Source organism: Neodiprion pinetum, chromosome 4 (genome assembly GCF_021155775.2).
Source record: "Neodiprion pinetum isolate iyNeoPine1 chromosome 4, iyNeoPine1.2, whole genome shotgun sequence".
Taxonomy (NCBI): Eukaryota; Metazoa; Arthropoda; class Insecta; order Hymenoptera; family Diprionidae; genus Neodiprion; species Neodiprion pinetum.
Window position 1 is genome coordinate 29,226,698 of NC_060235.2, and position 27,222 is coordinate 29,253,919.

A 27,222-nucleotide genomic window follows, 5' to 3' on the forward strand; every position below is an offset into this window, starting at 1 on the left:
TTGTCGTACCGCGAAATCCCTTAACTTTACTTCACCAAAAATGATCGACACCGAGTTTTAGTACGGTTAAATTTTCAACGCCATGGTGTGAACTGCGTGCTGAGATGATCGTCTGATGTCGCACGTGCAGAGAAGCGCGAAGTTGCGCTGGTCGGACGTAATCACCGTGATTACACGGAGAAAATGAAAGAACACATGTCACTCAAATCTGGAGGAAAGGAGCGACATATCGGGTTTTTTGGTAAAACATATTTCGTAGAATGCAGAATTTACTCTAGACACAGTGAAAACCACTGTGCACAGAGAAAAATCGGCTCCATTTATAGCAAAAAATATAGTTGACACGAGTATTTTTTACCAAAAACCTCGATATGTCCTTTTTTTTCCTGTAGCTTCGAGCGAGATCTGGTTTTTTTTATTTTCTCCGTGTATTTTCAATTACGAAAGACTCCCCGTGCAACGATTCTGGTGTCATCAGATCGACAGTGGATTAGAAATCCATCGCCATCGTTGAGAATTCATAGTGGATGGATGGGAAGAGAATCTTATCGTCATTGTCAGATTTTATATAGGAAATGGAAGTGGTAACCGCGGTCATCAAACGTGAATAAGAAGCTGTTACCGAGATTGTGCGTCAGCCGTTTTCTTGTCCGAATGCCATCGCCATTTCGGAAAAGGGTGAATGAGAAAAGCTGCACGGAGCTGCAGGAATCGAATCGCATCGCGTCGCATCGCGTCGGATCAGATCCGGCGCTCGTAAATATCGAGTGGCTCTTCAATAAAGTTTACCGACACGTTTTACAACTGCTTCGTAATCACGCCGCTTCCGAGACTATCCGCCCCTTTCTCTTGTTCGACCACGTTAGCGTAGGTGGTACTCGGAGGACGCGGACTGCTCAAAGCCGGAGAGAGGATTCCGCCTGAGCTGCACCAGCATCGAGAGATATCTCGACGAAATCGAGCCGCCCTGATGCCGCGCCAGTGTCAACGGCTTGTTAGACCTCCGGGGATCGCTTCGCCACGCGCTTATCTCCGAGGCTTCGATTCGCGCGTGTATCCGAGGCAGCGTGTATTTTCATCGACAAATACAGGACACGTGTTCCGGCACCCAATCGCTCCTGCGGTATCGCCGGGACATCGATTGAGTATACGTGCCGAAAAGAGGTACGGAGTATCGCCGAAGCTGGGCGAAGGGTCGGGAGGGGGCTGCTCGCGACTTCTTTGTGACAAACTGTGAAAGTCTGATTCCGTGTCGCGGCGGATTTGCAGCGCATTTTTCTCCAACTGAAGGCCCATTTACTCGAGGCAACCTTACTCGATAAAATCATATCATTGAGTAATGGGCATGGGGGTGAGGGCGGCCAGGGTATGGAGAAATAAGTGTTTCGCTGGACGCTTTTCGAGCGAGCAACTGGAACAGGGCCCTAGAGCGATTATTCCGGGTAAAAATCGAGGGTGGAAAAGCGAGGAGGAGAAAAGCTAACCGGCTCTGCAATCCTTTCTGCTTCATTTCCGCCCCTTAAACTAATAAAATCCCTTTAACCACTCCAACCTGATAGCTGCCCGGGCTTTCGGGGAAAAAACGAATTCTCGGGAGTCTAAAATCGAGGCAACAAGGGGAACTTTTCTGCACTCCAAGGAGAGAGAGAGAGAGAGATAGAGAGAGAGAGAGCTAGCAGTGAAATAAAGGAACATCTTTCTAATTCTCATCTCGTTTGGGATATTCAGAGGGAATGTTATTACTGGTGAAGAATAAAATTGTTCGCTGCATTCGGAAGATATCGACATTTTTCGCGGTATAACATCCACGAACACCGTCAAATGGCATTTCTATGGGAGATGTTGAATGATCAACTACATATCGCGCTGTGTTTCAATTCATTTATGGAAAAGCTTTCAGCAATAGCGAGCGAAGCATGAATTCAACGTTTCGTAAGCCACAGATTTAGGTTGCGCTTCTCACAAACTCGCCCCCGCCTCGCATGCCTCTTTAGTTTGCCGCACAGAACGGAGTGTTTGTGAAACTTTGGTATAAGGTAGAATTTAATGGTGAGCTTTATTCAAAATTTAAGCAGCTTATGCGCAGCCTCCACGACCCGCACAGTAAATCAACTGGGCCGCACGTTTCTCAAAATCCATACCCTTTCCACCCTACTATTTGATAATAGTTTACCAGTCACCTTGACTAACTTCATTATAAGCACTAGCCCATAAGGCATACAATTAACCAGGAAGTCTGCCAGACTGCGCTTCCACTGTCAGTTCAAACTATACCTTTTCCAAATCGGTGAACTGCGGTTTGAACTAAGTCGAGCTACACCTAGACAAGCTTTTCGGCAGGTTTCCTTATCCCCGGTGCAAATGCGAGTGTATCTATTAGATATCTTGAGACGGCTGCAAACGCATATTTATGGTTATTAATTCATCCCTCTCTCACCCCACACAAGCTATTCGCATATGAGGACGTACCTGAAAGGGTACGGCAGGTTTGAAGGGAATTATTATTATGATATTATAATTAGCATTATCCATATTTTCCTTCTAATTGATTCTCTGTCGGTTTTGATCGTAGTTGAAAAACATCAAGAGCAGCATATATCGCAGAAGTAAAAAGTTATTTAGAGTACTAGTTGACTTGGTAATCATTGGAAGAAATAATTGATTTGGCTCGATTTTGATGCTTCTGGACTATACGAGTTTCATGAATTTATGATTTATTGGAAGAAGATAATAGTTTTCTTGACAATTTACGTCGGTTACTGAGTAATCTTTCAAGCCAAATTAGAACTTTATCGGTAAGTGAATGTCTCGCCGCGAGATAAATCACGCCAGGAACTGCAAACTGGAAGGTGTCGAAAAGGTGGTTACGTTTTTTACAGGCAACAGCAAAATCAAATTACCGTTGAGTCTGAGAAGAGGCAGAACGTATCGTTTCACAGTTGACGCCGTCTTAACTTGACCGCAACATACACCTTCGCTCACCGAAAGACAATTTCCCAACGAGGTAGATAAATCAACGAGGTAATTAAAGATGTGTTAAGATAACGGAGCTGAGATGCGCGATAACCTGGCACCGAGGATAAACGTAACATGCATTATACATGCGCGTGGCCACGGCCAGTGCCTCCGCTCATCAGGCCCCCACACATCGTACCTGATCTATTCGGTATCTTTCCTGCAAGGGTCTGATTTCCACTTGAAGTGAGCAAGAAACTCTAAATTTAGGATAAAGAGCCTTGTTCCTGATGGAAAAATTATAGTTATGAACGGTTACGGGATTGGCTATTGAAATTGTACAAATAAGTGTCTGCAAAATTGATTTAGGATTTGTCTAATCGAAGCAAGGAAATTTCTTTGCAGTTTGAATTCCCGGTAGATTTCAAAGAGTACGATAAGACTGATTGTGAGTGAAAACTCTTGATAATTCCACAATAAGAATCTGTAGTTTAAGATACATCAATATTTTTATTCACCAATGTTACGGCTGATGAAAGTTAAACGCATGCAAATATGAAGAGAATGTCAGCAACTAAGCAGTACAGAGAATTGGACGATTCGATAATCCTTTTTTGCCGGATAAACGTTGTTACAGTTGTTTTGATTATCAGTTTCTGTAGATAAATTCAACGCAGTTCATTTTTCAGTTTTTTCATGCTCCTTGTTGGGGTACTGCGAGTATGTATCAATTGGTGGATTGTATACTGACAGGGATATTTTTTGTCCTATTTTCACTCGCTTCTCACGCCTAATTAAATTGGTGGGAATAAATTGGGTTTTGGATATTAGGACACTCGATGTACGATTGATGTCTGATACATTCAGAATTGCAGTACAATCGTTGATCTTTTCTATTAAAAAGTTTAATTTGTTCTTTCCCAGATTAGAAGATTTTAAAACATGTTACTTCTGGATTTAGTGAGCTAGATGTTGCTGATAGTTGATGAGGTGACGATATGAGTAAGAGGGTACAAAAATTCTATTGGTTTCTAATATCTTCCGGTTGGTGAGGGTGTCTGCTTTAAACGTGTATGCCCAAACTTTTCGGTAAGGGATTAAGAGGTCTTGCTTTTTCGGAACACATGCTGATAATAAAGATTCGCTTTCCTACGAAATTATTGATCCTATTATTTTGAAGGACCTTCACGCTATCGGTTCATAAACGGTGTCCTTCGATCAATTCGAAGTTTCGCTGAGTTTTCGATAACGGTAATGCGTATTACAGATATATTGTTTCTTGCATGGTACATGGCGTGATGCGTATAATTTATATGAATGTGGATGCTATGAAAGCCCTGTGCTATACGTAAATACATCGAAATAATCCGATAACGCAACACTCTTCACTCGACATCGTTTCAGATACGTTAATCGATGAGGAAAAAATCAAGAGAATATCAGTTGAGTGAAATCCAGGTGTGGGAACGACGTTTAATTAACCACTGATTCGTTGAGAGGCAGGGTGCAGCACTGACGTCAATGTGTTGAAAAAGAAGCGCGCGATTGGAATACAAAACCAAAACAGGACATATGGAATAATAGTACGGGTCTCGTCTAGACGGAATCCTATTAATAGTCCTTCCACTATTATTTCGTCGACGCTAGCTCGTCCTAAACTATAAATTACAGACACCCTTTTGTCACCAACACCCTCTCCTGGCCCTTAGCGCGGTCCAGTCACTCTCCAGACGTGTCCGGGCATTCCCGGTTGGTCCCGCACGCGCATCCCATTCATCCCGGCACCGACGCGCCTGTCGTTATAAAACAACACCTTCGGACGAGCTGTTATTTCCCGTGTGAGAGCCGGGCTCCATCCGGCGACCACCGGATGATTCCCGTCATATTTCTTCCCTGGAGGAGTCACGAAACTTTCAGTCTTACCGTTCCTTCACGTTATTACAGTTTACTACGGTTCCGGCCATTGAAATATTCTTGATTATATTTGCAAGACCGACCTTCACGTCAGTTCGCAAGTTCTGCAGATGGAATCAAGAACTTGGTAAGAATCCATTGCGTAAGGGAGTGAGTTCTCCGTTTTTGCCACCATCTGAATTACAAATTGCGCCCTTTTGGCCTCGTCGCCAGCTCGCCGACCTTCAGCCTTCAACCCCTGACCTTAGCACGTAGGAAATAGCCGAGCTGATCTGATCAGGTGCGAAGGGCGCAACATGGGGTGAAAGAGGGGTAGCTCAGGTCTAATCCCGCGCCGAGTTGTTCGTCCGCATCGCGTAACTTGTCTCGTTTAATAAACTCAAAGGAAAAGCTCCACGGAGGAAGGTCGTGGCTTACGCAGAATTTCTGGTTGGGGCATATCCGCCCGCCCTCGACGAGATCATCGCGTCAAAAGAAACAACATCACGCGGGGTACGTTGGGAAGCGTGTACGAAGCGTGTCCTGACGACAAACGAAAACAAGGTACCGCATTATTTTGCGTCGCGGATGAAACTCTCCCTCCTACGGAGAGTATTTTTCTTTGCCTTGAAAGAGCCTTCGTCTCGTAATCCGGGTATCGCTTTACAATACGAAGCTTTCCCTGGGCCCCGTTCTGGCTAGGTGGGGTCTCAGCTGGGGGAGCTCGGGGGGTGAAAGATAATATTGACTCAGCAGTGTGCCGCCGCACGGTGCCTCGCATGAGTCTACGTCTGACGAATGCCAGGAGAACGGATCCGTGACGTATAATAATGTCTCGCCGTTGACCATGTGCAAATAAGACGAGAACCACGAGCCAAGATTATCTTTGGCCAAAGATGCGCCAGCTGAAACGAATTTGCGAATTAATTGGACTCCTTGCTCCTTGCAAACGAAGATTTCACTCCAGCGACAAACACAATTCGTCACTGATATGCGTTCAGTGGCTTTAGCGTTCTCTGGTTTCTCTATTACGAGTCTGACAATAGCATTACAGACCAGGAAGCGTCTGATTAAATAATGTTTCTGGAGTGCAGCGGTGGTTCCTATGTAACGTACCGTCGGGCAAAGTTTGACTCAACGAGTTCTGAGAACGTGAATGCCGGGACAATTTCATTACGACGATAGCCGCCACGTGTATGATACTTGATGTGTTTCGGACGTGCTTTCAATTGCCCATTGAGTGATTTGAGAGCGATTAATGAACCCCGTGCTGCGCGATCCAACGTGTATATAGAATCCGTCTGCGGCGCGTCTCTCTGAATGATCGACGTATTTTCATTGTGGAATAATTTACTGTCACGTTTCCTGATAAATTAAGAACAGGCAAATTCACGCGATTATAATACCGCTACATCCCGCGATGGTCGTACCAACGTGTTGGTCTGTTCCTTTAGATCGTTATCGACTGGTGAATTATGCATAAACGAATAAATTGTTAATAAAACGCGTTGCTTATGATGTTTATAATGTCGTAAAACTGTGGGGCAAATAAAATTTCTTACCACAAGCATTCACGGCAACGGGTATCGCCCAAGAAGACCGTAGGTGTGGTCTCGGCCCGGATGGGATGCGTGCGGTTGATCGTCAATATAAGCATCGATGAGTATCAATAGATATCGAATACCGTCAATTATCCATGATTTATACTCCTTTTACACGACTTTCAATGTTAAGTGATGCGAATATACCTTTGCTCGTTACGGAAATTTGCAATTATGTATATGCACTACGCGTTTTGGCCAGTCCCTCTGCAAACCACCCATACATCACCGACCCGAAGAGGGACAGTCTTTCTTTATGGTGTCCCACTAAAGTAGCTCTGAGTGGCAGCGGCTTGCAGGTATAATTCGATAATCACGTATAAAACCCTCATAGAAGGTGGAGCGCAATAATGCGATCCTGTCGCGATATCCTTTTTCGTATAAATTCATGTTCGAGGTAACCAACGAACCCAGAGGTCATTTTTCATTCCATAATCAAGTGAGAATCGATCGTGTGAGTGACTGAGAAAACATTCAATTATCAAAGAGTGCCTATGAAAAGCAATCAGTTGTTTGTTGAAAAATTGGTAGTGCCGTAACCAGTCCTCGTCTGCATACCTTTAGATTGCAAAAATATTCCTATGGAGAATGGAAGAGTGCTGATAGCGGGGCGGAATAAATTGCAGAAAACAAACGGACAGTCTATTAACGAGAGGCCTTCAATCATCGTTACATTAACGGAGTAACGGCGCATTAACATCCATCAAGCAGCTGTCGTTAGTGCTTGTCCAGTGTCCATCGTTGAGTGCATCACGACGTCGCAATGGCGACCGGAAATGCTTGAAACAATCACGTATCGGCTTCCGCGACGCGACGACGTGACCGTCATCCCCAAGACCTGAAGATCCGTCGAGACGGTGCAAGGCTCGCCTCAACTCCTTCCTCGAGTACCTGGGTATACAGTAGGCACGCATTGAAGACGCTTTACGTCCGATGTTCGATTCCCGGACGGGACAACCGACGTGGACAAGAGTGTGAGGAGTAAAGAGGGAAGTCGACATCGGATCGCTACAGCTCGCGCATGTTCACACTTAGTCATCCGAATGACAAACACGATTTTGGGCGAAGATACACGCCCACGCGAATGGGCCAGCAGTAGAAGATGGCTTTGAATGTACCTGAGCTTGTAACTATAATTTTATTTCCTACGTGAAGACAGCGATCGGGGTGCTCAAGAATCTCTGTACAAATTTCCTGCGAGGGACCGGTGTCTTTCAAGCTTGACAAATGGGGAAAATTCAGATCCATTCGTGTTGTAATTATTCGATAGAAAACTTTATCCCTTAGACTACATGCACAGAAAAATACTGCGACATGAAAAAAAATTTCGCCGTTTGGAGACTCAGTTTGTTTATCAATGAGCAGCAATTGACGGACATTTGAATTATCATTTTTTAACTAAGTCACTCGGCTGTCTTATGGATTGGTATTCATCGCTGGTTCGATCTGGATTAAGATCAACCATACCTCGAAACTCAACGATGACCGTGTCACTTCGCTGAAAAATGATCAATCAAACCTTGCTTTACTACCATCAGCAAATTGATCACATTGGGTAAGCTGGAATCTACTTCACAAAGTCTGAAACTTCGTTTTTACGGTTGATTTTTTAAACGGTAGAAGAAACTCATATCTCTTTTCCTTTCCTTCATTCAAAGACGAACCCTACAAACGACGGAGAAGACATCAGTTGGGGCATATATGAAGCGAAATGCACTTGGAGGGCAGATGTTCCCGGTCTTTCCACCCTGCAAACAGAAGAGCAAACATGGGAAGAAGCCCCACGTTCACTTTTCACTGCAACCGTTGTCTCGTTGGGCTGATGTTAGCGGTAGCCGGTTTTTTCACCAACAGACCTGCAGCGGAGAAGTCGAGGGGCAACGCCAAAATTTGAACAAGAGCACCTGTCTTCAGTCCATTACCCAGGGTCAAATATTTACGGTATAAACCACAGCTTTTATCGGGAATCCTTCTCACTGTAAACAGAGCATTAATTAGTCCAGCGAAAGTAGCGGCTAAAGAGGTCTGAAGAACTCGTAAGTCACGCTGACGTTTCGTAGGAATTGCCGCAATTTTATGCACCTATCGGGCGGGAAAAAAAAAAATGCTGACAGTGAAGTTCCCTGAGAAAAGAAGGGAACGGGAGTAAAATAAAGCTCGCAGCTTCGCGGTGGCTGGAAAATCACGGACTCCCTATCGGGGGTGAGGAACGGGCGTGCGATACTGCAAGCTCGTAGTTTAGCTTACCGAAGCAAGGAGCAGGAGTTTCCTCAAACTTCCAACGAGGCATAACCTTTGCGCGGCGCGGCGTTTCGAGAAAGACTAATTCGGAGGAGGCAGGAGCTGGTCGCGGTATCCTCCAGGGACGTCAGCGTTGCCCACCGACTTTGGTACAAACGACGCCAGCAGAAGGATGGAAGGAAGGGTTAGAGCGAGCGGAGTCTCGCTTAATTAAATAAAACGCCCCCAATCCCGTCGCTCCCGGTTTGTACGAGGCTTGTAGGCGGCAAGTCAGGGTCGGGATGCATCTCCACTTGAGTCTTTCCTCGTTGACGGTCGTTCCCATCAACCGAAGAAAATCCTCACGTACAGAAGAGGGTTGTCGGGCCTGCTCCTGTCATGTTTCTTGTACCAAATGTTTTCGCCTTTACGTGAAACGTGAGTCAGAACGATTCCTTAATGCTGCATACCATCGTTTATTGCTAGTGAAAATACTCGGGTCAAGACAATATTCTTGCAATAATTTTCAAGGAAACGGTAAAACCTGGGAGACAAAATGTGCAGGCATTTGGAATACGAATTTACCTTCTGCTTCAGCTTTTGGCCCTCTGGTGAACCCCGTTAATCAGAGCCCAGTGCTCGGATATTCTTGGATTAAGCTGATCTGTATTTGTCTTGTAAATAAGCCGAAGGTACAGGAAAAATAAATAAAAAAATAACGCCTCATATTCACCGACCAAAACGATGTGAACGGAATTCTGTACTGCGGTGAAAAAGGTTTCGTTAAAACTTTCTTTGCCCTCGTTTATAACGCTTAAGAATTTACGCCATCACAATTTTTGCCGTGTAAACAGCACCGTCTACAACGCTGTTTAACTCCTCGCTTTTTATCGAACGATTTCACCACCGCAGATGTGCCTGGAACATTTGAATTATTTCAATACTGCTTATAAAAATACGTATATCGTATACTTAAAGTGAGTAAAAAATGTCTGGTTCACGAATTTCTTACGAAATTTTAAGTCAAATTCTCGCGATGATCATTGTAAGAAACGATCAGCGTAGAACGAAGATTCGTTTCACTCGAGCAAAGCTTTGTATGAAAAATAGATCTTTTTACCCTCGCGAGTCTCTTTAAATTGGAATAAACTGCATGTAAAGGGTAGCGTAAAATGGCGAGTCTATGCCAGCCTCGATCCATGGGAAAAGTGGCAAATTAGCCGAGTGATAAAAAGATCAACCGAACCATTCCGCGACTCAGGACTCGTTTCGTTTAAGGGCTTGCTTGACTCTGTGGCAGGTCGGGCTTACGACGGCGTGTCATTTGCATTGGCAGGGCCCGGTTCGTCGCGTCGTGGCGCAGATATCGCAAGCGATAGAGCCCTAACTACGAGAGCGAGGGGACGGCCAGTAACGACCAGGCTCGTTCGCATCACGTCGGTATAAATTACGTCCCGTACGTCTCGGAATGAGCGCCGCTGTCGCCGAAGCTTTGCCACCTTCGTCGCGGTTATTACGAACAGATTGCGCGTAGGCAAGGGGGTACAATTTGCCACTATACATGCCTGCAGCCACTTTTTCGCTCGTGGATACAGCCGCCTTATATCCCATAACGCTTCGAGAGGCACCACCAACGCCCTCCTCCACCTTCGCACCCGAAGACCGCCCAAGTCGCTACCACGTCGAACCGATTTCACGCCTCTCAAAAAAGAATATGTTTCCCACTTTTCTCACATTTTCGCGTAGAGCGCGCATACTGTAATTATTTTAACGGCGGCTTTAATCCAGCACCTTCAATGGGCGTACGTGTTTTTCTGAGTCTTTTCGACCTTAGACCCAAATGCGTAATCAATCATCAAGATCATCGTCAGATTATAAGACAGTAATATATCCACCCAGCACGTATTCGAATTTAAAATTTTTTTTATCAAGCGATCTTCTTTCGCAATTACGTCATGTACCAAGGTTTTCTCTCGTTCATTATTAACGTTCAAGTATAACTGTCGTTGGGGAGTTTTCGTGATGAAAATTAGTTATCTTGAACTCGATGACAAGTGAAAGCTACGAAGAACAAAAAATAAATTCACACAATGACGAATGTTGTAAACTTGCTCAACATTTCATTTCACGACCCACTAAAATGATATTTGTTGATGTGAGCGTAATCCTAGATACAAGATTCGCGACCGTGCCGGATGTCTTCGAAGTTTATTCCTGAGAAGCAGGATTCCTGAAACTAAAGGCAGGAGGAAAAGAAAGACTGGTTCAATCTATGTGTCTCTTCTCTCGGAGTACAAAGAGGTATTTCTCCCTTGGGGTATTTCTGTTTCATGTCCATCTTATCAGGTTACCCTACCATGACACTGATACGGCTCTTGTACGTAAAGCTTTCCACTGACGCTGAGCGCGCGACGCGAGAAGTGGAGAAGAACTCGTAGGGATTACGTCGTTCCAGTATTCTCGGTGGAAACTTTTCACATACATATACATATATACATACAGCAGGAAGCCTTTAGTTTCTACTAATGTCACGCTCTGGCCATCTACGCTGTTCGTGATAAAAATAAAAACAAAGGCAAACAAACGAGTGGATAAAAGTGTATTCGGTACGGTACTTAGAAAGTACAGACGCCGACGTGTTGGTGAATTGTGGGCGTTCGTTGAGAGGTTGCATGATTTAGAGAGATTGCTTATTTATTGGGCTAGGCTTCGTGCGTGTGCGTATCCCAAACGCGGTTGGTATTTCGTGTAAATTATGATTTACATGGAAAGTAATTCGTAATGGCCAAGTAGCGAAGAATCGTTAACGATAAAATGACGAAGCGGGTGCACCGTGCAGTTCCAAGTACAGGTAGGTAACGAAGTGCGCCGCACAAGAGAGAACTTACTTTCCAATCACGTCCCGTCCGGCCTCGGCTATTGCCAAGCTCATTACTCGTCCTGTACACTACAAATGGTAATCCCGTCGCGCAGGCATAACTCGGCTCGAAGTACTTCAATGTCCGATTACCGGGTGTTCCGATGGCAATTCATTGTTCGTTCGATGATGTAGTTGAATTTTTGACTGGAAACCTTCATATAGTCGGAAACCAAAGACTCACAATACTAAGTCGTCAATCTGATTCCTCGGAGCTACGTCTACAGTCTAGTTTGGTCCGCTGTAAAGCTGACTGGTAACCACACCGTTGCAATATCCATACTTCCTCTCTATCATCTTGTTTTTTGACGTGCAGGTAGCGTACATCCCATGGAAGCTCAGGAGTGTATGGTCGTAGATATCTTTCAAGGCCATCTCCTGAAGCTATATCGAGAGAAGTAAACCTTTCATAGAAGATACACCGCGGCCCATATTGAGGCATTATATCATCTTATTCGTGGCTCATTGTCGGTATAGCCTGTGATATATGAACTCTGGGCGATATGTAATAATGGTAAGCACGAGGTACGCCCACCTACAGCGGAGTGAGACTGACACTTCACATTACCTTGGCACCCACCTCGGTCCTGAACTATGCCTCAAGACGCAGCGATGCACTATATAGGCCACGCCGAGCGAAGATATCCTCTCCCATGTTAAGGTATAGCTACTACTACGCATCGGATGCTCATATCGTTCCTGGCTTATGGATATCACCGGTTTTCCGTGTACGGACACGGACTCATCTCATATCACAGCCACAGCTTAACTCGTATTTTACATATCCCGACTATCGCCGGTCTGACGACTGTTCGGTTGTATCAGCACCTTCATGGCCTTCTTTACGATTTCATTCGGGAGACGGACGCGTCTCAGGATCGAAGCATCGAAAGTTTCAGCTTCGTTGGAGTGCCGAGTTTCACGGTTTCCGCATTTCACGCCGCAGTAGTCAAGGTCAAGTTTCATTCGGGATGATTACTCGACTTCCATTCATTTTTATTTTTACACTCATAGACCGAGCCCCACTTACCGCGTTGTTACGACGCTATTCGGGTTCCATCCATACCTTTCGTACCGAGAGTGCGATGCGCGTCGGGCAAGGTGAACGGAGTGGATTTAAGACGATGGCCTGTAAAAAAAAAATCGCGATTACACGCAACCCGTTTGAATCCTGCAATCCAAGATCGTGAGTATCTGTAAATGACGTAGAGTGCATAGACACCCGTGCCCAACTAAAGAAAGGTGAATTTATTCTCGGACCTGTTCGATTCCGGTTCTGAGGTTCGCGAGTGTACACGAGTTTCCCCATGCCTTTGACAAGTGAGTAAATTTTACAAGGTAATGAGCGACTGATTTATCGCATCAATTGCCCGCCGTCAGCGTGGCGCGTATAATCAGCAATAAGAATGATTTAAACTCCTCGTATAACTTGAAACATGTTCTGATTTGCCAATGTGAGTAATATAACGTCGAACCGACGCTGTACTTGGTGTTAACCGAGGTCCCAGTCATGCCGATCATACCTACTCACGTGTTAACGTTATACACTCACTCCCCCCGTTGCGGTGCATGCAGTCCGGTATCACCGGAATTATCTGACGGTCGTGAGCAGGGAATTGTCAGATAATGGTTAGTGCTGCAGTAAATAGTAATGGTTGTTGCCCCCTTGTTAGCTTGTTAGACTGGTAAAACAAGTGTCGCCGTTCCGAGGACGATTAACGACTAGAATCAAAAACGGATTATCTATCTCACGTTCGAACTGTAAAATAATTTTCTTCCCAGTCGGCGCGTTCCGGTATTTCAGAGTTCATCACTGTGGGTTCGAAAGAAATTATCCCTGCGGATTTTGTGGCTCTGGTTAAGCGGCGACAAATGCGATTATAGTCCAAAAGAAGTTGGACGTCTCTGCACGGGCTTGTAAATTTTTTCTTCAATTATCACGCTGCACGTTATCAAGAAAAGTGCAGGGTATATATTATAGGACAGATTGTCGCGATTTATTGTCACTGCGACGGTCTGAGATGAGTCTCTTCGAGCGATCGTGGAGTCGTTAAATGTAGAATTACCGTTGGAGATTAATTGAGATTCGGAGTGCCTGCTACCCGCGGTGTTTAACTTGCGGTCTCGCGGGTAAGTAAATTCCCGAGTGAAATCTTCCCTCAGGTCTGTGTACATGAATCGGCGGTGAGATCAAAGTGAGGGAGATTATGTATCGGTTCGAATTGTCAACATTGAGTCGTACACCTACTCGGATAGTGGGCATGTACTCGTAAACTCAGAACCTGTCTCTTCGACTGAAATTTGGAGAAACAGGACCAATTTTGTCGGTCGGTCAACAAATCTATCTACAACTGTTTCAAGGTATGAAGCAGTTAATCTTTTAGAAATCCAGTGAAGAAACTTAGTTACTCTCATGCCTAAACCGGTATTCTTGTGGAGCCTGATAACATATGCTGTTACGTTATTTATTTGCTACGAGAGTGCTTTTGTGCCCTTAGCCCAGCATGTTGCGCTCCGCGATGAACAAACCTCTTCTTTTTTTTTCATAACAGATGTTGTTTATTTTGTCTTCTTCTTGACCAAAATGACATCCAACGGAACGAATCGATTTCTATGATGAGCTTGGAAACGGACTCTAGACAAAAGGATACGTACTCATACCGGTGCAAAACTCGTTGCATGTGGGTCGCGTATATCGCTGCAGGTTATCTCGAGGTAAGAAGATCGAGGTAAGGGCGGCTCGGGTTTTGTCTTGGTTCAGAGTTCGAGCCCGGAGCTCGGCGAGGCCACTGCGTATAATTACTGCTCCCGTTACCCCCTTCACTTCGCAACTCTAAACAGGTACGTTCTCGCACGACTTCTCTCTCAAAGTCGGCATTGTGAGCTGCTCGTCCCGATCCACCTCTTCCATGTATCGCTGATTTCTGGATTCCGTGTCAGAGTTCGCGGGATTTCTTGAATACGGGTTATTGTATTCTTTTTACATACTCATAGCCTCACCTCGGTTCACCGACTGCGGTAATTATTATCGATGCTGCCATTCATGCGGTAAATTCCTTCGCAAACCTCGGCAATAACCGACACGCAGAGCTCACTCCAACGATGAAGATCCACACGGAATTATGTAATAACTCCGAATTTTCCCTTGCGATCATTTTTACGGATGGAACTTAGGTATACCTAAGCTCAGGAAAAGCTAATATTGCACAGATCAATTGTGGACCGGATAATTGATTTCAAAGGATACTCGGAACTGTTTTGTAGAAGTATTTTTGAGACAACATTTAGTACAATTGAAGACCACAGATTGCAAACTTGTTAATAACGTCGAGAAAATTCAAGTGGCACTGTATTTGGAAGAGGGAGTGACAAATGAGAATCTGGGTGAATAAAAATGCTCGGACAAAAGGCTCTGTCCAGCCTCAGGATACCTGTGGTTTCTCTAGGTATATATAAGGTGTATATACGGCGTGTGGAAGCGAGGATATTGTCTCGAACGAAAGCGAGCGCTCCGCCAACGCAGCATCTGGCGCAGTGCTGAGCCGCTTTTAATCAAGCTTAAGCTCAACTAGTCTTGCATACGAAGTAACGGCATTACGATGGGACAATACGACGTCTGGCAAGTAGCGATAGGTACCCGAAGTTGGTCCATGTGGCACGTTGTTCAGAGTGTACGGATCTCGTGAAATGCATTGTCATAACAACGCGATAAAAAAATCAGTTTCGGCATACTCGGAAACGATTTCTGTCGATATAGGGCGATGTTATCAGTTGCAGGTAGCACCAATGTGCGTCAAGAAAAAAAAAACAAAAATTCTACGTAAGATCATGGCAAAAACAAAACAAGTGTAATAAAGTTTTTGAAATTGAAACAAGTCGGTGCGGTATTTGTTTATTCACTCATAGCCGTTTACAGTATGAATTTTATTCGCTCATTTGCGAAGAACATAAGCCCTCTTCTTCATACGTTGTCTTAAAACTATGACACGCACTTATGACTTACAGATATATATTTAAAAATAATAATGATGCAGGATTGTATTTTTCTTACTCTACTGAATTATTGCCAGGCTGTGGCTTTTACTTTTGGAGAATTTCTTACACTGGCAATTTATATGGAAATATACCTTATGAATTAGTTGTTACGTAATGAATAAAGGACATTGGAAAACCAAGTAACTACACTAGCTTAGTGTACGCGATTGAATTAAATTCAAGTTGCCATTTACAATTAGTTCTAAATGTGACTGGCTTGTAATAAAAGGAAAATTAAACATATTCCTTGTCTCCTGCATCAAACGACCTTATTTACAGTTCTCCGTTGAGCAGTTTCTTGTCAAACAAAAATTCTCCAATCGGACCGTAAGTATCCATCATTTTTCGAAGGGTTGTGTATTTTCCAGCCAGATCGCGCTGTCCTCTGTATTGCTCATCCAGGAAATCGGCGGTAAGATAATCTACCAACTATAAAAAAGGTAAAAGAAATACTGGATTACATAGAAGTGACGGCTTGATAGAAATATTTCAATCCAATGTCCAATGAAAACGTCAATGAAAAAATTATTTCTCTCAACCGAATCTGAGTGCCCATGCCGTCATGATAGGGCTAAGTACACGATAAAACCAGAAATTACATATCATGTTTTCCTTAAATAACTATGATGTCAAGTACGGCTTGAGACTGCACGATAGACGCGACGAAATAAATAATGTTGTATTTCAGACCCGTAAGAATTAGCATCGTGATCGTGATAACACTCTTCAATAATTCATAATGTTATCTCGTACGTGCAGTTCTTTGAGTAACGATACAAACTCCGTTACGTGAGAATCTGTAATCTGGCTTAATCACAATTGATTGATAATTGGTACAACGCCATTTTCAAATTTCACAGATCCTTTTATGGAGATAGAAGTTTTACACGATATGAATGCCAAGCTTGCTTTGATCTTTTACTTTGTAACAATGTAGAAATCGTTTAATATGTGCGATAAACAGCGTTCAACAAGTATCCAATCATTTTTAATGTGTATGCGTAACAGTACTCACGTGATAATCGTTTTTGGCTCCGTTTGGTGGTGTCTCGCAGTTGGTAATTACTTTTCGAATATTCGTTGTAACGTTGACTTCCTTGGCAAGGGCATCTTTAAGTGCTTGTACTCCGTCCCGCCATTCTAATTTTGGAGCAGTCTATACAGACCAGGCCAAGAGAACAAATATTTTCTTTGTTATTAACACATTTACTGCTCTGAAATACAGCCTAATAATATTTGTTTAATATTTCGCGTAATTTTATACAATCGACTATAAATATTGTCAAGATACGCGTTTTTACACTTTCAAAGCTATATATTTAATGCATTTGAAATGAACAGATTCAATTTTGATTGAATTGTAATTAACTATATCATTCGCATTGTACTCAAGTTATTTCGAATTAATTTTGAGTGTAAATCTCAGACAATTCACGAGATATTATAATGCGTATCATTTATAAAAGTTTTTTTGCTACACAGCCTAAATTACGCACACGTCTTCGACGACAAGTTCAATGCTAATATATTATATCCATATTTGACGTATTTGCGTTATTTGGGATTAGATTAAAAACTTTCAAATATTTATTCACGGTTAGCGTTGTTAGTATCGAAGCTAATATTTTTATTTGCTAATATTCCTTGTGAACGAATTAAAACTTACCAACGATGCCGGGAGTAGATTCTGGAAGTCCCGAGTTACGTCTCCTCGCATTAACATGTATTCAATAAGTTTGATCGCATGTTCACGTTCTTCATCCGCTGCTTGCATGAACAACTTACTGAATCCAGGTCTGCTTACACTGTCACGTGAAAAGTAAGCACCCTAGAGGTGAAAATTTGATGAGAAAAAGTAACTTGTTTTCGAAGGTCGAAAGACGAGGAAATAGATTCTCAGAATGAATAGCAAAATGGAATGACTTGTTACCATGGCGAGATATGTCATGGACGCGCCGATTTCCATTTTCACTTGATCCTTTAATTCTTCGGTACATGAGTCAACCATGTCTATCCATGGAGTATCGATCACGGCGTCCGGGATTTGACCTTCAAAGGGAAATTGAAAAATGATTAACTGTACCGAATGTTTGATAAATGTTACCATTGTTCAAAAGGTTGGATAATTTTCAATTCATATTTCACACGTGTCGGTAAAGTTCCCCGTCCTGATTGTTTCTTCTAAACAAATTCGTGATATCAAATATTTGAAATTCCTTATCGTGTGTTTGATTATCTACTTGTTCTTTGTGAACGCTGGCTACTGAGTAGTCGATAACTTCCGGCCAATTGAACTTTGTTACATTACAACGTAGAGTTAGTCATTACCTCAAAATTTCTAATCGTGGTCGACCTATATTCTAGCATTCCGGCTACATGAACTCTAGTAAAAATATTTATGTCGGGTGCCAATTGCTGTATGCAATAATAATTAAGAAGGAAGAGGAAATCGAAGCGAAGCAACTCTTGTATTATACCATGGGATATAACAGCTGAACCTTAGGATAGGTAAATGGACGCAGGAAATAAATCGACGAGACAAGGCAGACACTTTATATGTGATCGGAAATTAGTTTTTGTTCATTCAAGGAATTAGCAGGATAACAGGAATGCACGTGGTAGGAGTGAGGGTGTGGGGTGTTTAGGAGCTGGCACAATTTTAAGTGTATTTGAAAAGGGAGAGCGTGTGGGATAACGTCACTTCCGCTATCGGAAAATTATAAAAATAATAATCAATGAACCTCCAGTGTCGGCTAGTTACACAAGGATTAATAGTAATGAACCTTCATTTCCGGAGGGTTACGCACATACATACTAGAATAATGAATAAATCTCCGCTGTTCGGATGGTTATTACAAGGATAATTGTAAACCTCCGCTATTTGACGGTCCCTATTAGTTTTCTCAAGGACCTACTGACAAACCGTAAATATTATATTGTAAAGCCGGAGGGACAATTACGTTTATGATCGACTCGTGGTTAGGTATGATGTGACAAGACTCCAAAAATCAGGACATTTTAGCGAGGAAGAAAGATCGCAAACAATCTGCGGATACCGGTGTTAATTTAACTCGTAATATCAAAGGGTCCGACAGCAAAAAGAAATACAAGAGTTCTTTAATTCAATTGCAAGTGTTACAGACAAATTGAAAAGGTTTTGACGGGCGTTAATTAAGCCCTTCTTATTTATAATAATATGCTCATTTGTTTACGGGACAATAGCGAGGGAATCGGTGCCAGCCAATATGGCGCTTTATTTGTTGTATTTGCACTCATTTGTTTACCGATAGGTGGAATTAATTGATGAAATTATGTGAATATAGCGGGCAGATTGTAATATGTTACAAGTGAAATTATGCGAATAGAGGATACGAATTCCGACACTTTACAATATCCACCAATAATAACAATGTACCTACTCTTACTTGTAGCTAAATTTGTTGAGTAAAAAAGATTAACAAAGAAGGAAATAACCTGCGTTTCATAATTATGAGAAGAATGGATGTCCTAAAAAGACAATGTACGTTTAAACACGTTAGATGCAATCTAGACTCACTCTGCATAGACTCGGCATCATTATCAAATGACCATTTGATAAGATTAGACAATAACGGAATAAAAAATATTCCACTTCAAATACAGATTGCGATTAATCGATTTATTTCCAAGATATAGGCACTAAGTGACTTTTAATTGCTTGTTTGGATGTGATATTTTGTTATCATTATCGTTCTTTTCATTGAATTTTCAATCAGTTTTAGGGTTGATGCTAGATAAAGTGTACATTAAATTTACAATCATATTCTTATCTCTCACCATATAACATGTACCTTGAACCGTAAGGAGCACAATACTGAGTTCTTTTGTTTTCTCGTGCAATGTTGTTCCAATTAATTGGAATTTCTTTTACATAAAACTAAGACTAACCGCGAGATGCGTAATTCGATGAGTAATGTGAAGCGCGATTGATTTCCAACTATTCCACGATATTTAATAAATTATCTGAAGGTCTTCTACATTCCCCTAGTAATTGGGCTTTGATGCGTTGACGATGACAATTGAATTGATCAACCTATTTTTATTTTCAGTTCTGTTGAACAACTCTGATAGATATTGAGCTGCTGCTACTCGATAAATTGGTGTCGAAACATTTGGCAATAATTAGTGATCTGCTAATTGAAATATTGCTCCCCGTGCGGTGTTTGCGCCGTGGACTATATACGTACTCATAAGTGATCACGTGAAACATATTTATCGATGTTTTTCTCTTATCTATATATGTATGGGTGGATATTGTTGCCGATCGATGTGGGCGTTAGTGAACTTTGTTCCAGATGCTTATTGTAATTTACGGCAATTATCTTTCAAAAATTCCTAAAACATCGCTTACGGATCGTTTGTATCATTTATATTCCCAGCATCATATCTATTCTGTCCTACATTTATTTATATGTATGTATATGTATAGATCACAGATGATCATTAGCATATATATTTACAGATGCTGGCATTAATTTTCATTCCTTCTTATTCTATGGATACGAATTTAACGCAAAGTGAGCAGCTATCAGTTACCAAAACAAAATGTGAAAAATTAATATTTTCGTTATGGGTGATATATTTCCTGATCACGTTTCTACAATTTTATGTGAAATTTTTATTTACTGGTTTCTCTAAAGGCTGAAGTATTTTCATCGTACAGTGCATGGGGTTCTTATCAGGTATATTATTATTCGATTTTATCGTTGGTTTTGTTTTTTTTCAGTTATTGCCACTTGAATGAATTTTTGCGTAAACCCAAAAATTCTATCGAAACCAAGCTAGCAAATTGTCAAATAAAAGAATACAAATATTCTTATTTCCGGTATACAATAGAATAGAAAATATTCACTAAAATCAAGAATTGTGAGGATTTCAAAGACTAAATTTCATAAGAAATATTTACGCACGTTTTTGGGTCAGTTTTTATGACAAGGCTTTCTTGCTGAAAAAAAATGAGCTGTGAAAAAAAAAATAGTAGAGATTTCTTCCAATCCCAATCGTTTTTTAAAATGTATGGCCTTTGGCCGATCCGTGGTACGATGATCGAATTTCATTTTCTTATTTTGTGGCTGGCATGCGCGAGCGTAGAAGGAAAGAAAGAGAAAAGATAAAAAAAATTAATGCCTTCATTACCAGAAAGTAGATCAGTAGTCCGCGAATTTTGGCCAACCGAATGACGAGTAAATAGTTTACGTAAACGATAATGAAACGTCTATTGATTCTAGTCACTACATCAGTGCTTTGAAACGCGTGGCGTAAACGGCAACACTGTAAATCAGGGCTGTACAACACGTGGTCACAGCATTCCATCGGAAGAATATCTTCGCACTGTCCTTTCTCGGATCGTTCTGAATTGCTCGCATAAGCGTTGATGGTAAGGTAATATAATGATGACAAATCGATTTTACTTACATATCGATTGAACGCCTGGAGCGACATAAACGAATCCGAAAACTAGAAGAAATCCGTAGATAAAATTCATCGCGTCAATGTATCTGGCCGGTGAAAGAAGATCGAAAAAATATTCAAGTATCTCGATCGATCGAAGCTTGTCAAAGTAGGAAGGTCTCTTGTTTCGAAGCTAACTTTATACACACTGGCATAGAAGGAAGCTTCGAAGCTTGTTCAGATAATATCCGCAACTACACTTTCGAGACGACCATCAGCGCCTTAAAAACAAATTACACTGCTGCGTGTGTCATTCGCTGTAGTTTAGCACTGTCATCGTTGGCTTATCACCAGATGCTGCTGCGCACTGTGCTTCGCGCATGCGCGTTAGATGAATTAAGTGACCACTCGACGTAACGAACATTTCCCCCCGTTGAATGTTTATTGTTCAGTAGAGTGTCGAAGCGAGAGTATTCACGCTACCATCTGAGCAGCCAACGTTCGTAAAGGTACGTTCTATTTCTGCGTGATTTCTGGCCGCGAGCTTTGTCGTGCTAAACTATCATTTCATTCCGTTTTCAAATCTCTTTTCGTAAAACGAATCCAATCGTCTTCTCGTCGTCCGTGCTTTTCCCGCGGTGAAATATCTCTACGTACCCGTATATACATGTATACCTATACGTATATAATAATTATGTATACCTACACATATACATACATATGTAGCTCGTGGACGTATCGGAAATACTTTGTTATAAACCTAAGCGTAGTAACCTTTGGCATGCAATTCTGCTTTTGTCTCCGCGTTACATTCGTATCTTAAGGGGGCTTTCCAGTGTGACAGCCCGAAAAATCGCTGTTTTTCGCGATTTTTTTTTTTAAAGAAAAAATAATCTAATCGGTCTGGTTTTTTTTTTGTATATTAATTGGGTATTGAAGAATACAAAACAATTTTTTAAAGATCGATTTATTTATTAATTAGTATCTATAAAAATGATGAAACAATTGTTGCAGAAAATGCACTTGGATGTGGTGGCCACATTGGGGGTCACAATTTTGATCTGAGACAAAAAACACAAAAAGATTATTGATCGGTATATAATTGGCTTTCGTGCTATGGAAGCTTTTTTCTTTTTTTTTTTTTTTGCAAAAATGGCGCCGGTTTGAACAAAAAGTATCGATTTTAGCATTTTTTTTTGGCAGTTTTTTTTACAAAAAAATAGGAAGATGTCAAAAAAAAAAAAAAAGCTTCCATAGCACGATAAACAATGACGTTAAGAATATTGTGTAAAAAATTCAACTCGATAGCTTTAAAACTCTGCCCTCCAAGTTGGCCACCGTTTTGAAAAATGCTGTTTCGAGAAAAACGCGTTCAAAGTTTCAAGTGAGGAAATTTTAGGTAAATCGTTTACTTACGGTCAATCAGCGATGCCAGGTCCATACAATATCCCTTCTGCTTCTTCGAAAAGATCGTGCTCAATGGATTGTTCAATCCGACGAGCTGTCCTCGCCTCTTTGCTATCCAGGGACGCCCGGCGGTTTGCTTGGGTGATGCGCGCATTCTTGTATTTAGCGGCGAAATCTGCGGCGCTCGGCCCTATCGTGCATCCCATCGTCTCCAAAATTTTTAAAATTGGGTCGTAACCTTCATTGAAGGTGCACACAGCACACTGCGTAGCGATTTCTACTATCTGCTTGCCGCAGAATACGTGCTTTGGGGCTAGTTGCCACACACAGTGATTGAAGCTCTCGTTATTATTTTGAGTGTTCGCGCCCGTACATCGTTCTAAGAGATCCTCCGTTGTTAGATCATCGTAAATCGGTTTTAAAACTTGTTGTACGTCTTCGTCGAGTGCTGGTGGATGGGTGTACTCCTCTCCTGTGGCCTCGGCCTTGCGCCATTCGCACCACGAATCTTCTCCCGGAGGGCAATACTCATGCTGAGGATTTTCATCAGTTGAGCTTTTGTGATGAAATGTAGCCCATATGGCTTTCCTCATATTTTCCACGGAATTGGAATTTCGACGAACTGCCAAGCCATAATATTCCGAGAGATTTGTCAATAATTTTAACGTCAATTGCGCTCTTTTCGGTTCAACAGCAGTGTTTTTTGTTTGATTTTTTTTAGTTTTCGGAGAACTCGAACGAGATCCTTTTTTTTTCGGTTCACTCTCCATTGCCTTGTCTTCGATTTGATTTTTGGCCTTTTTTAGTTGAACTAACCTTTTTCTTGCTTCGTTTCCCCTTTTATATACTCGCTTTTTCACGTGCAAAACGCATTCCTTTTTTTTTACCGTCAAATCGTCACCGTACGGCTTGGCTTCTAATAACATCTTGAATGTTTTTGTATCGCCGTCTCCTATATAGAAACCGTATTTCGCGTTGTGCAATTCTTCTGATCTCTTGAATACTTCGATTATACCGTCGACTTCCATTTTTCCCGCGCTGCCTTCGTGATTGACGTTGCATTCGGATTCATGCGTCTCAGACCACGCCTCGTACTCGGTTGTTCCCTCTTGTCCTTTCCAGAATACACAAGCCTTGCAGAAGCTTGATTTGACAGCAACATCCAAAACTTTGTTGGTATATTTTCCAATCACGGACACGATACCCATGCGCGACGTGAAACCGCGTTTCGACCACGATCCATCACCGGACACCGTCAGAATATCGCCCCGATTTTCTGCTTCCAAAGTTTTTTCCTTCTCTTCGGTACCTGCTTTTTTCACGACGGCCTCGTATATTGATTTCGCTGCAATCTGCAGGATTTTTACGATTCCATAATAGGTGTTATTATTGAAGTTTGCAGTTAAATCCATCAAGGCGATAAAATTTCTAATGCCATTTATGCCGATGCCGACCAATCGCATGACAAAGCAGAAACGACGATTGATTTCATAAGCATTTTTTATCAAAGGACAAGAATCTATCTCGGCCGGATCTGGACACGAACACTGAACACAAATTTTAAAGCCCAATCCGCGAATCGATTTTTTAAAAAACTTCACGTCGCTATTACACTTTTTGCACTTCAACAGTTCCTGAAGAGCGCCGAAAACCAAAAAGAACTCCAAAATCACGTAGCTAAACGTTTGATCGATTCGGACTTCAAACTCTGGACTCTTTTTCAAGATTTTTGCTGCCGAAGTGCTCGCAAACGTTAGATTCGTTTCGATATCGTGTCGATTTGTTCCCTTGAAACCACCGGATCTTTTTCGTCTATTTCGCGGATGTCCGCTTCTCGAGCCTTTTCTATCCTGCCACGCACATTCCTCTTTCGTACATCTATCCATTTTGAATGTCGAAATCGAACTGAACGACGAGCAGGTAGGACGTACATGAACTTGGCTCGCTAATTATCGAAAATATGAAATCGGACTATTGCATAATTTGCCGTCAATTAGCCGGAAATTAGTCACGCCTTATTATTTTGTCGCACCCAATTAAAAAAAAAAAAGCGGATGGCGTGCTAAATTCTAAAGACATCCGGTTTTGTATTTGAAAATTGAGTGCGACAAAAACAAAAATTCGACGACTAATTTGCGGCTTATTTGCGGCAAATTATCAACCTAATCAGAATCACTCATGGTGCTCGCTGTGCGTTATTTTGGTAGTTGGCGGGCTAAATTCTTGAAAAATCAGAACGCCATCCGCTTTTGTTTTTGAAAATTGAGTGCGACAAAAACAAAAGTTCGACGACTAATTTGCGGCTTATTTCTGGCAAATTATCAACCAAGTCAGAATTACGAATGATGCTCGCTGTGCGTTATTTTGGTGGATGGCGCGCTAAGTTTTTGAAAAGTTAGCACGCCATCCGTTTTTTTTTTTTCAAAATTGAGTGCGACAAAAAAATAAATTGCGCGACTAATTTACGACTAATTAACGGCAAATTATGCAATAGTCCGAATTCACATTTTCGACAATTGGCGAGCCAAGTTCATGTACGTGCAGGTAGGAACGAGACAATAGAAATAACAGTCGCACGGGCAGACGGCCGACGCGGCAGCTGTAGCGCTCCGTTGCCTTCTACCAAGAAATGCTGTACAGTAACCGAAATAATCTGAATTTCGGCATGAAAATTTCAGGGAATATTCGGAAGAGTGTATACTATTCGATAAAGCAAAAAAAAAAAAATCGATTTTTTGAAAATTTCACACTGGAAAGCTCCCTTAATTACTATGCTGTTTACATTTCCATGACATTTCAAATATTTTATCGCATTTCCTGGCACTGATTGTTTCTTTCGTATCAAAATTAATATATTAACTATACGATTTTTTTCACAGACCTGTTATTTTCCTTTCAATTTTGAGGACAAGGCTTTACCGATATAACTTCAAAAAATAATTCGGTAAATGTCAACCTTTTTGTTCTGTCGAACAGTAGTAACCTTTTCGTTGTGATGTTGATTTTTCTTTACACCACTTTTCAGCCAACATGAAGGTTTTCATATTTCTTACTGTTTTGGCGGTGACCATATTCACCCCGGCCAAGGCCTCGTACAGGAGTCCGGCCATGGGGCGGGCTGCGGCCCATAGCTCAGCTTCGCCTTCGATATTATCATTTTGTTACAACGATGTCCAATCTGAATGTCGTGGCCAGTCGCACAGTGGTAATATTACTCTTTCATACCAGTCTTATCACGTTTCTATCAGTTCGCTTTCTTTTTATTTCAGAGATCATTTGAAAATCATGATTTGAAGGGAAAAAATGTACCAAGCGCAACCTTTCTATCTCTGCGCGTTTGTGAATACTTCGGTATTATTTTATGCATTTTTTCAGTTGATGCTAGACTGGAAAATTGTAATGCCTTGTACGGAAAGTTTGGCCGTATACAGAGCAAGCTTGAACAATATGCCAATGCTCTCATTGACACGAGTTTCAAATACTTGACGGTGTCTAGTTACTTTGGAAATTTCGAGAGGAATCGTATGGGGCTGAAACGATTATACAGAAAGTTGTCCGACGAGGCGTGGGATGATGCGAAAGATCTTATCAATTTCATCACTCTACGCGGTGGGGAAATGCACTTTGATGAAAGGCCAACGTACTGGAATGAAAGAAGGGTGAACAAATTTTATTTTCAACGGAATCGAATCCATTGTTATTTCGGTGATCTAATATACAAGTTGCTGCAAGGTAATGCGGTGTACTTTAATGTATATATTTCTATTTTCAAACAGGAGTTGCAAGTCAATGAACATGATCTATCGGAGCTTGAGAGAATGAGTAACGTTTTGGACAACTACAAGATGATGGCAGACGAAGCCATAAAAATACAAAGAGAAGTGACGAAGCACGCTGACTTAGATGGATCCGTTGCACACTATTTTGAAGAGAGATTTTTCGAACGACAGACGAAAACTGTTCACACACTCTCCGGTTACGTCAATGATCTCAAGCGATTCTTTTCAGAGGCTGATGCTTCGCTTGCACTATTCCTTTTCGATGAATATCTACTAAAATCTGTATAAATACCTCCATGGTTACAATGTCATAGAATAATTTTTATTATAGTATCGATGATGATGATAGTATCGGTACACGTGAGTTTTTTTTCCTCTCTCTTTGTTCTCTGGAAATTGTAATATACGATGTTTGAAGACAGTTTACTATTATTGTACATGTTTCGGTGAATTGTGGTTCAGCTATTAACTAGACAAGTGAAACTACGTTTACACAATATACTTGTAAAAGGTACTCATGAAATCACGCGCCTAGAAGTCCCGCTACAGTTGAGAATCTCAGGACCACCTAGGTGGTAGGTTTTAAAGGAGACCGGGTCTAATAAATTTCATTTCCGCTCTAGCCAGGCGGTCCTGAAGGCCCCGAAGGCCCCCAAGTATTTCTTTTGAATCATTCCTGCGATCATTTCTCCTCTTTGAATCATATAAATTGCTGCCGCGAATATTAAAAAAGATGCGAGGACGCGACATAACACGGCTCTGATCACTTCCGCCTTTTCCTTATATATTTTTTCCCTTTGGTTCAACCCTTCGCAACTCGTATTTTCGCATTTGAATCGTGCGACAAAAGCGGCGCATGCAGGGGCGTATACAAATATCGTGTCTACTGCTAGGATAAAAGATATCTCCTCTTCATTAGACATCCCAATCCCCAATCGCTGCGAGCCACGTGATAAGTACCGCTTCCTTTGTCATTTTCCCCCCT

The 27,222-nt window shown here is 41.9% G+C and overlaps 2 protein-coding genes across 3 annotated transcripts; one reads left to right on the forward strand and one right to left on the reverse strand.

The window, feature by feature from the left end:
* Window positions 1-15,462: 15,462 nt before the first annotated feature.
* LOC124215916 (ferritin heavy chain-like) lies at window positions 15,463-21,368 on the reverse strand. Its single transcript, XM_046619836.2, has 5 exons — window positions 21,076-21,368; window positions 17,552-17,670; window positions 17,288-17,449; window positions 16,637-16,777; window positions 15,463-16,050 (listed from the first exon to the last, which is right to left on the reverse strand). Exons 1-5 carry the CDS (start codon window positions 21,143-21,145, stop codon window positions 15,895-15,897), a joined length of 648 nt encoding a protein of 215 aa, XP_046475792.1. The 5' UTR covers window positions 21,146-21,368; the 3' UTR covers window positions 15,463-15,894.
* A 58-nt stretch (window positions 21,369-21,426) lies between these two features.
* On the forward strand, window positions 21,427-26,663 carry LOC124215914 (ferritin light chain-like). 2 transcript variants are annotated; one of them, XM_046619831.2, is made up of 5 exons: window positions 21,427-21,560; window positions 25,338-25,402; window positions 25,484-25,663; window positions 25,834-26,117; window positions 26,235-26,663. In XM_046619831.2, exons 3-5 carry the CDS (start codon window positions 25,489-25,491, stop codon window positions 26,523-26,525), a joined length of 750 nt encoding a protein of 249 aa, XP_046475787.1. In that variant the 5' UTR covers window positions 21,427-21,560; window positions 25,338-25,402; window positions 25,484-25,488; the 3' UTR covers window positions 26,526-26,663. The 2 variants fall into 2 exon arrangements, with proteins under 2 accessions (XP_046475787.1, XP_046475788.1); XM_046619832.2 differs by lacking the exon at window positions 25,338-25,402 and having other exon boundaries at window positions 21,440-21,560.
* The last annotated feature ends 559 nt before the right edge of the window (window positions 26,664-27,222 follow it).

Coding starts and splice junctions, on each gene's coding strand:
- LOC124215916 (XM_046619836.2), bottom strand. CDS start 21,145: ATGAATTTTATCTACGGATTTCTTCTAGTTTTCGGATTCGTTTATGTC. Junction 17,671..21,075: donor TCCAGGCGTTCAATCGATAT/GTAAGTAAAATC, acceptor TTCCCTTTGAAG/GTCAAATCCCGGACGCCGTG. Junction 17,450..17,551: donor CCATGACATATCTCGCCATG/GTAACAAGTCAT, acceptor TTTCACCTCTAG/GGTGCTTACTTTTCACGTGA.
- LOC124215914 (XM_046619831.2), top strand. CDS start 25,489: ATGAAGGTTTTCATATTTCTTACTGTTTTGGCGGTGACCATATTCACC. Junction 25,664..25,833: donor TCGTGGCCAGTCGCACAGTG/GTAATATTACTC, acceptor GCATTTTTTCAG/TTGATGCTAGACTGGAAAAT. Junction 26,118..26,234: donor CGTACTGGAATGAAAGAAGG/GTGAACAAATTT, acceptor ATTTTCAAACAG/GAGTTGCAAGTCAATGAACA.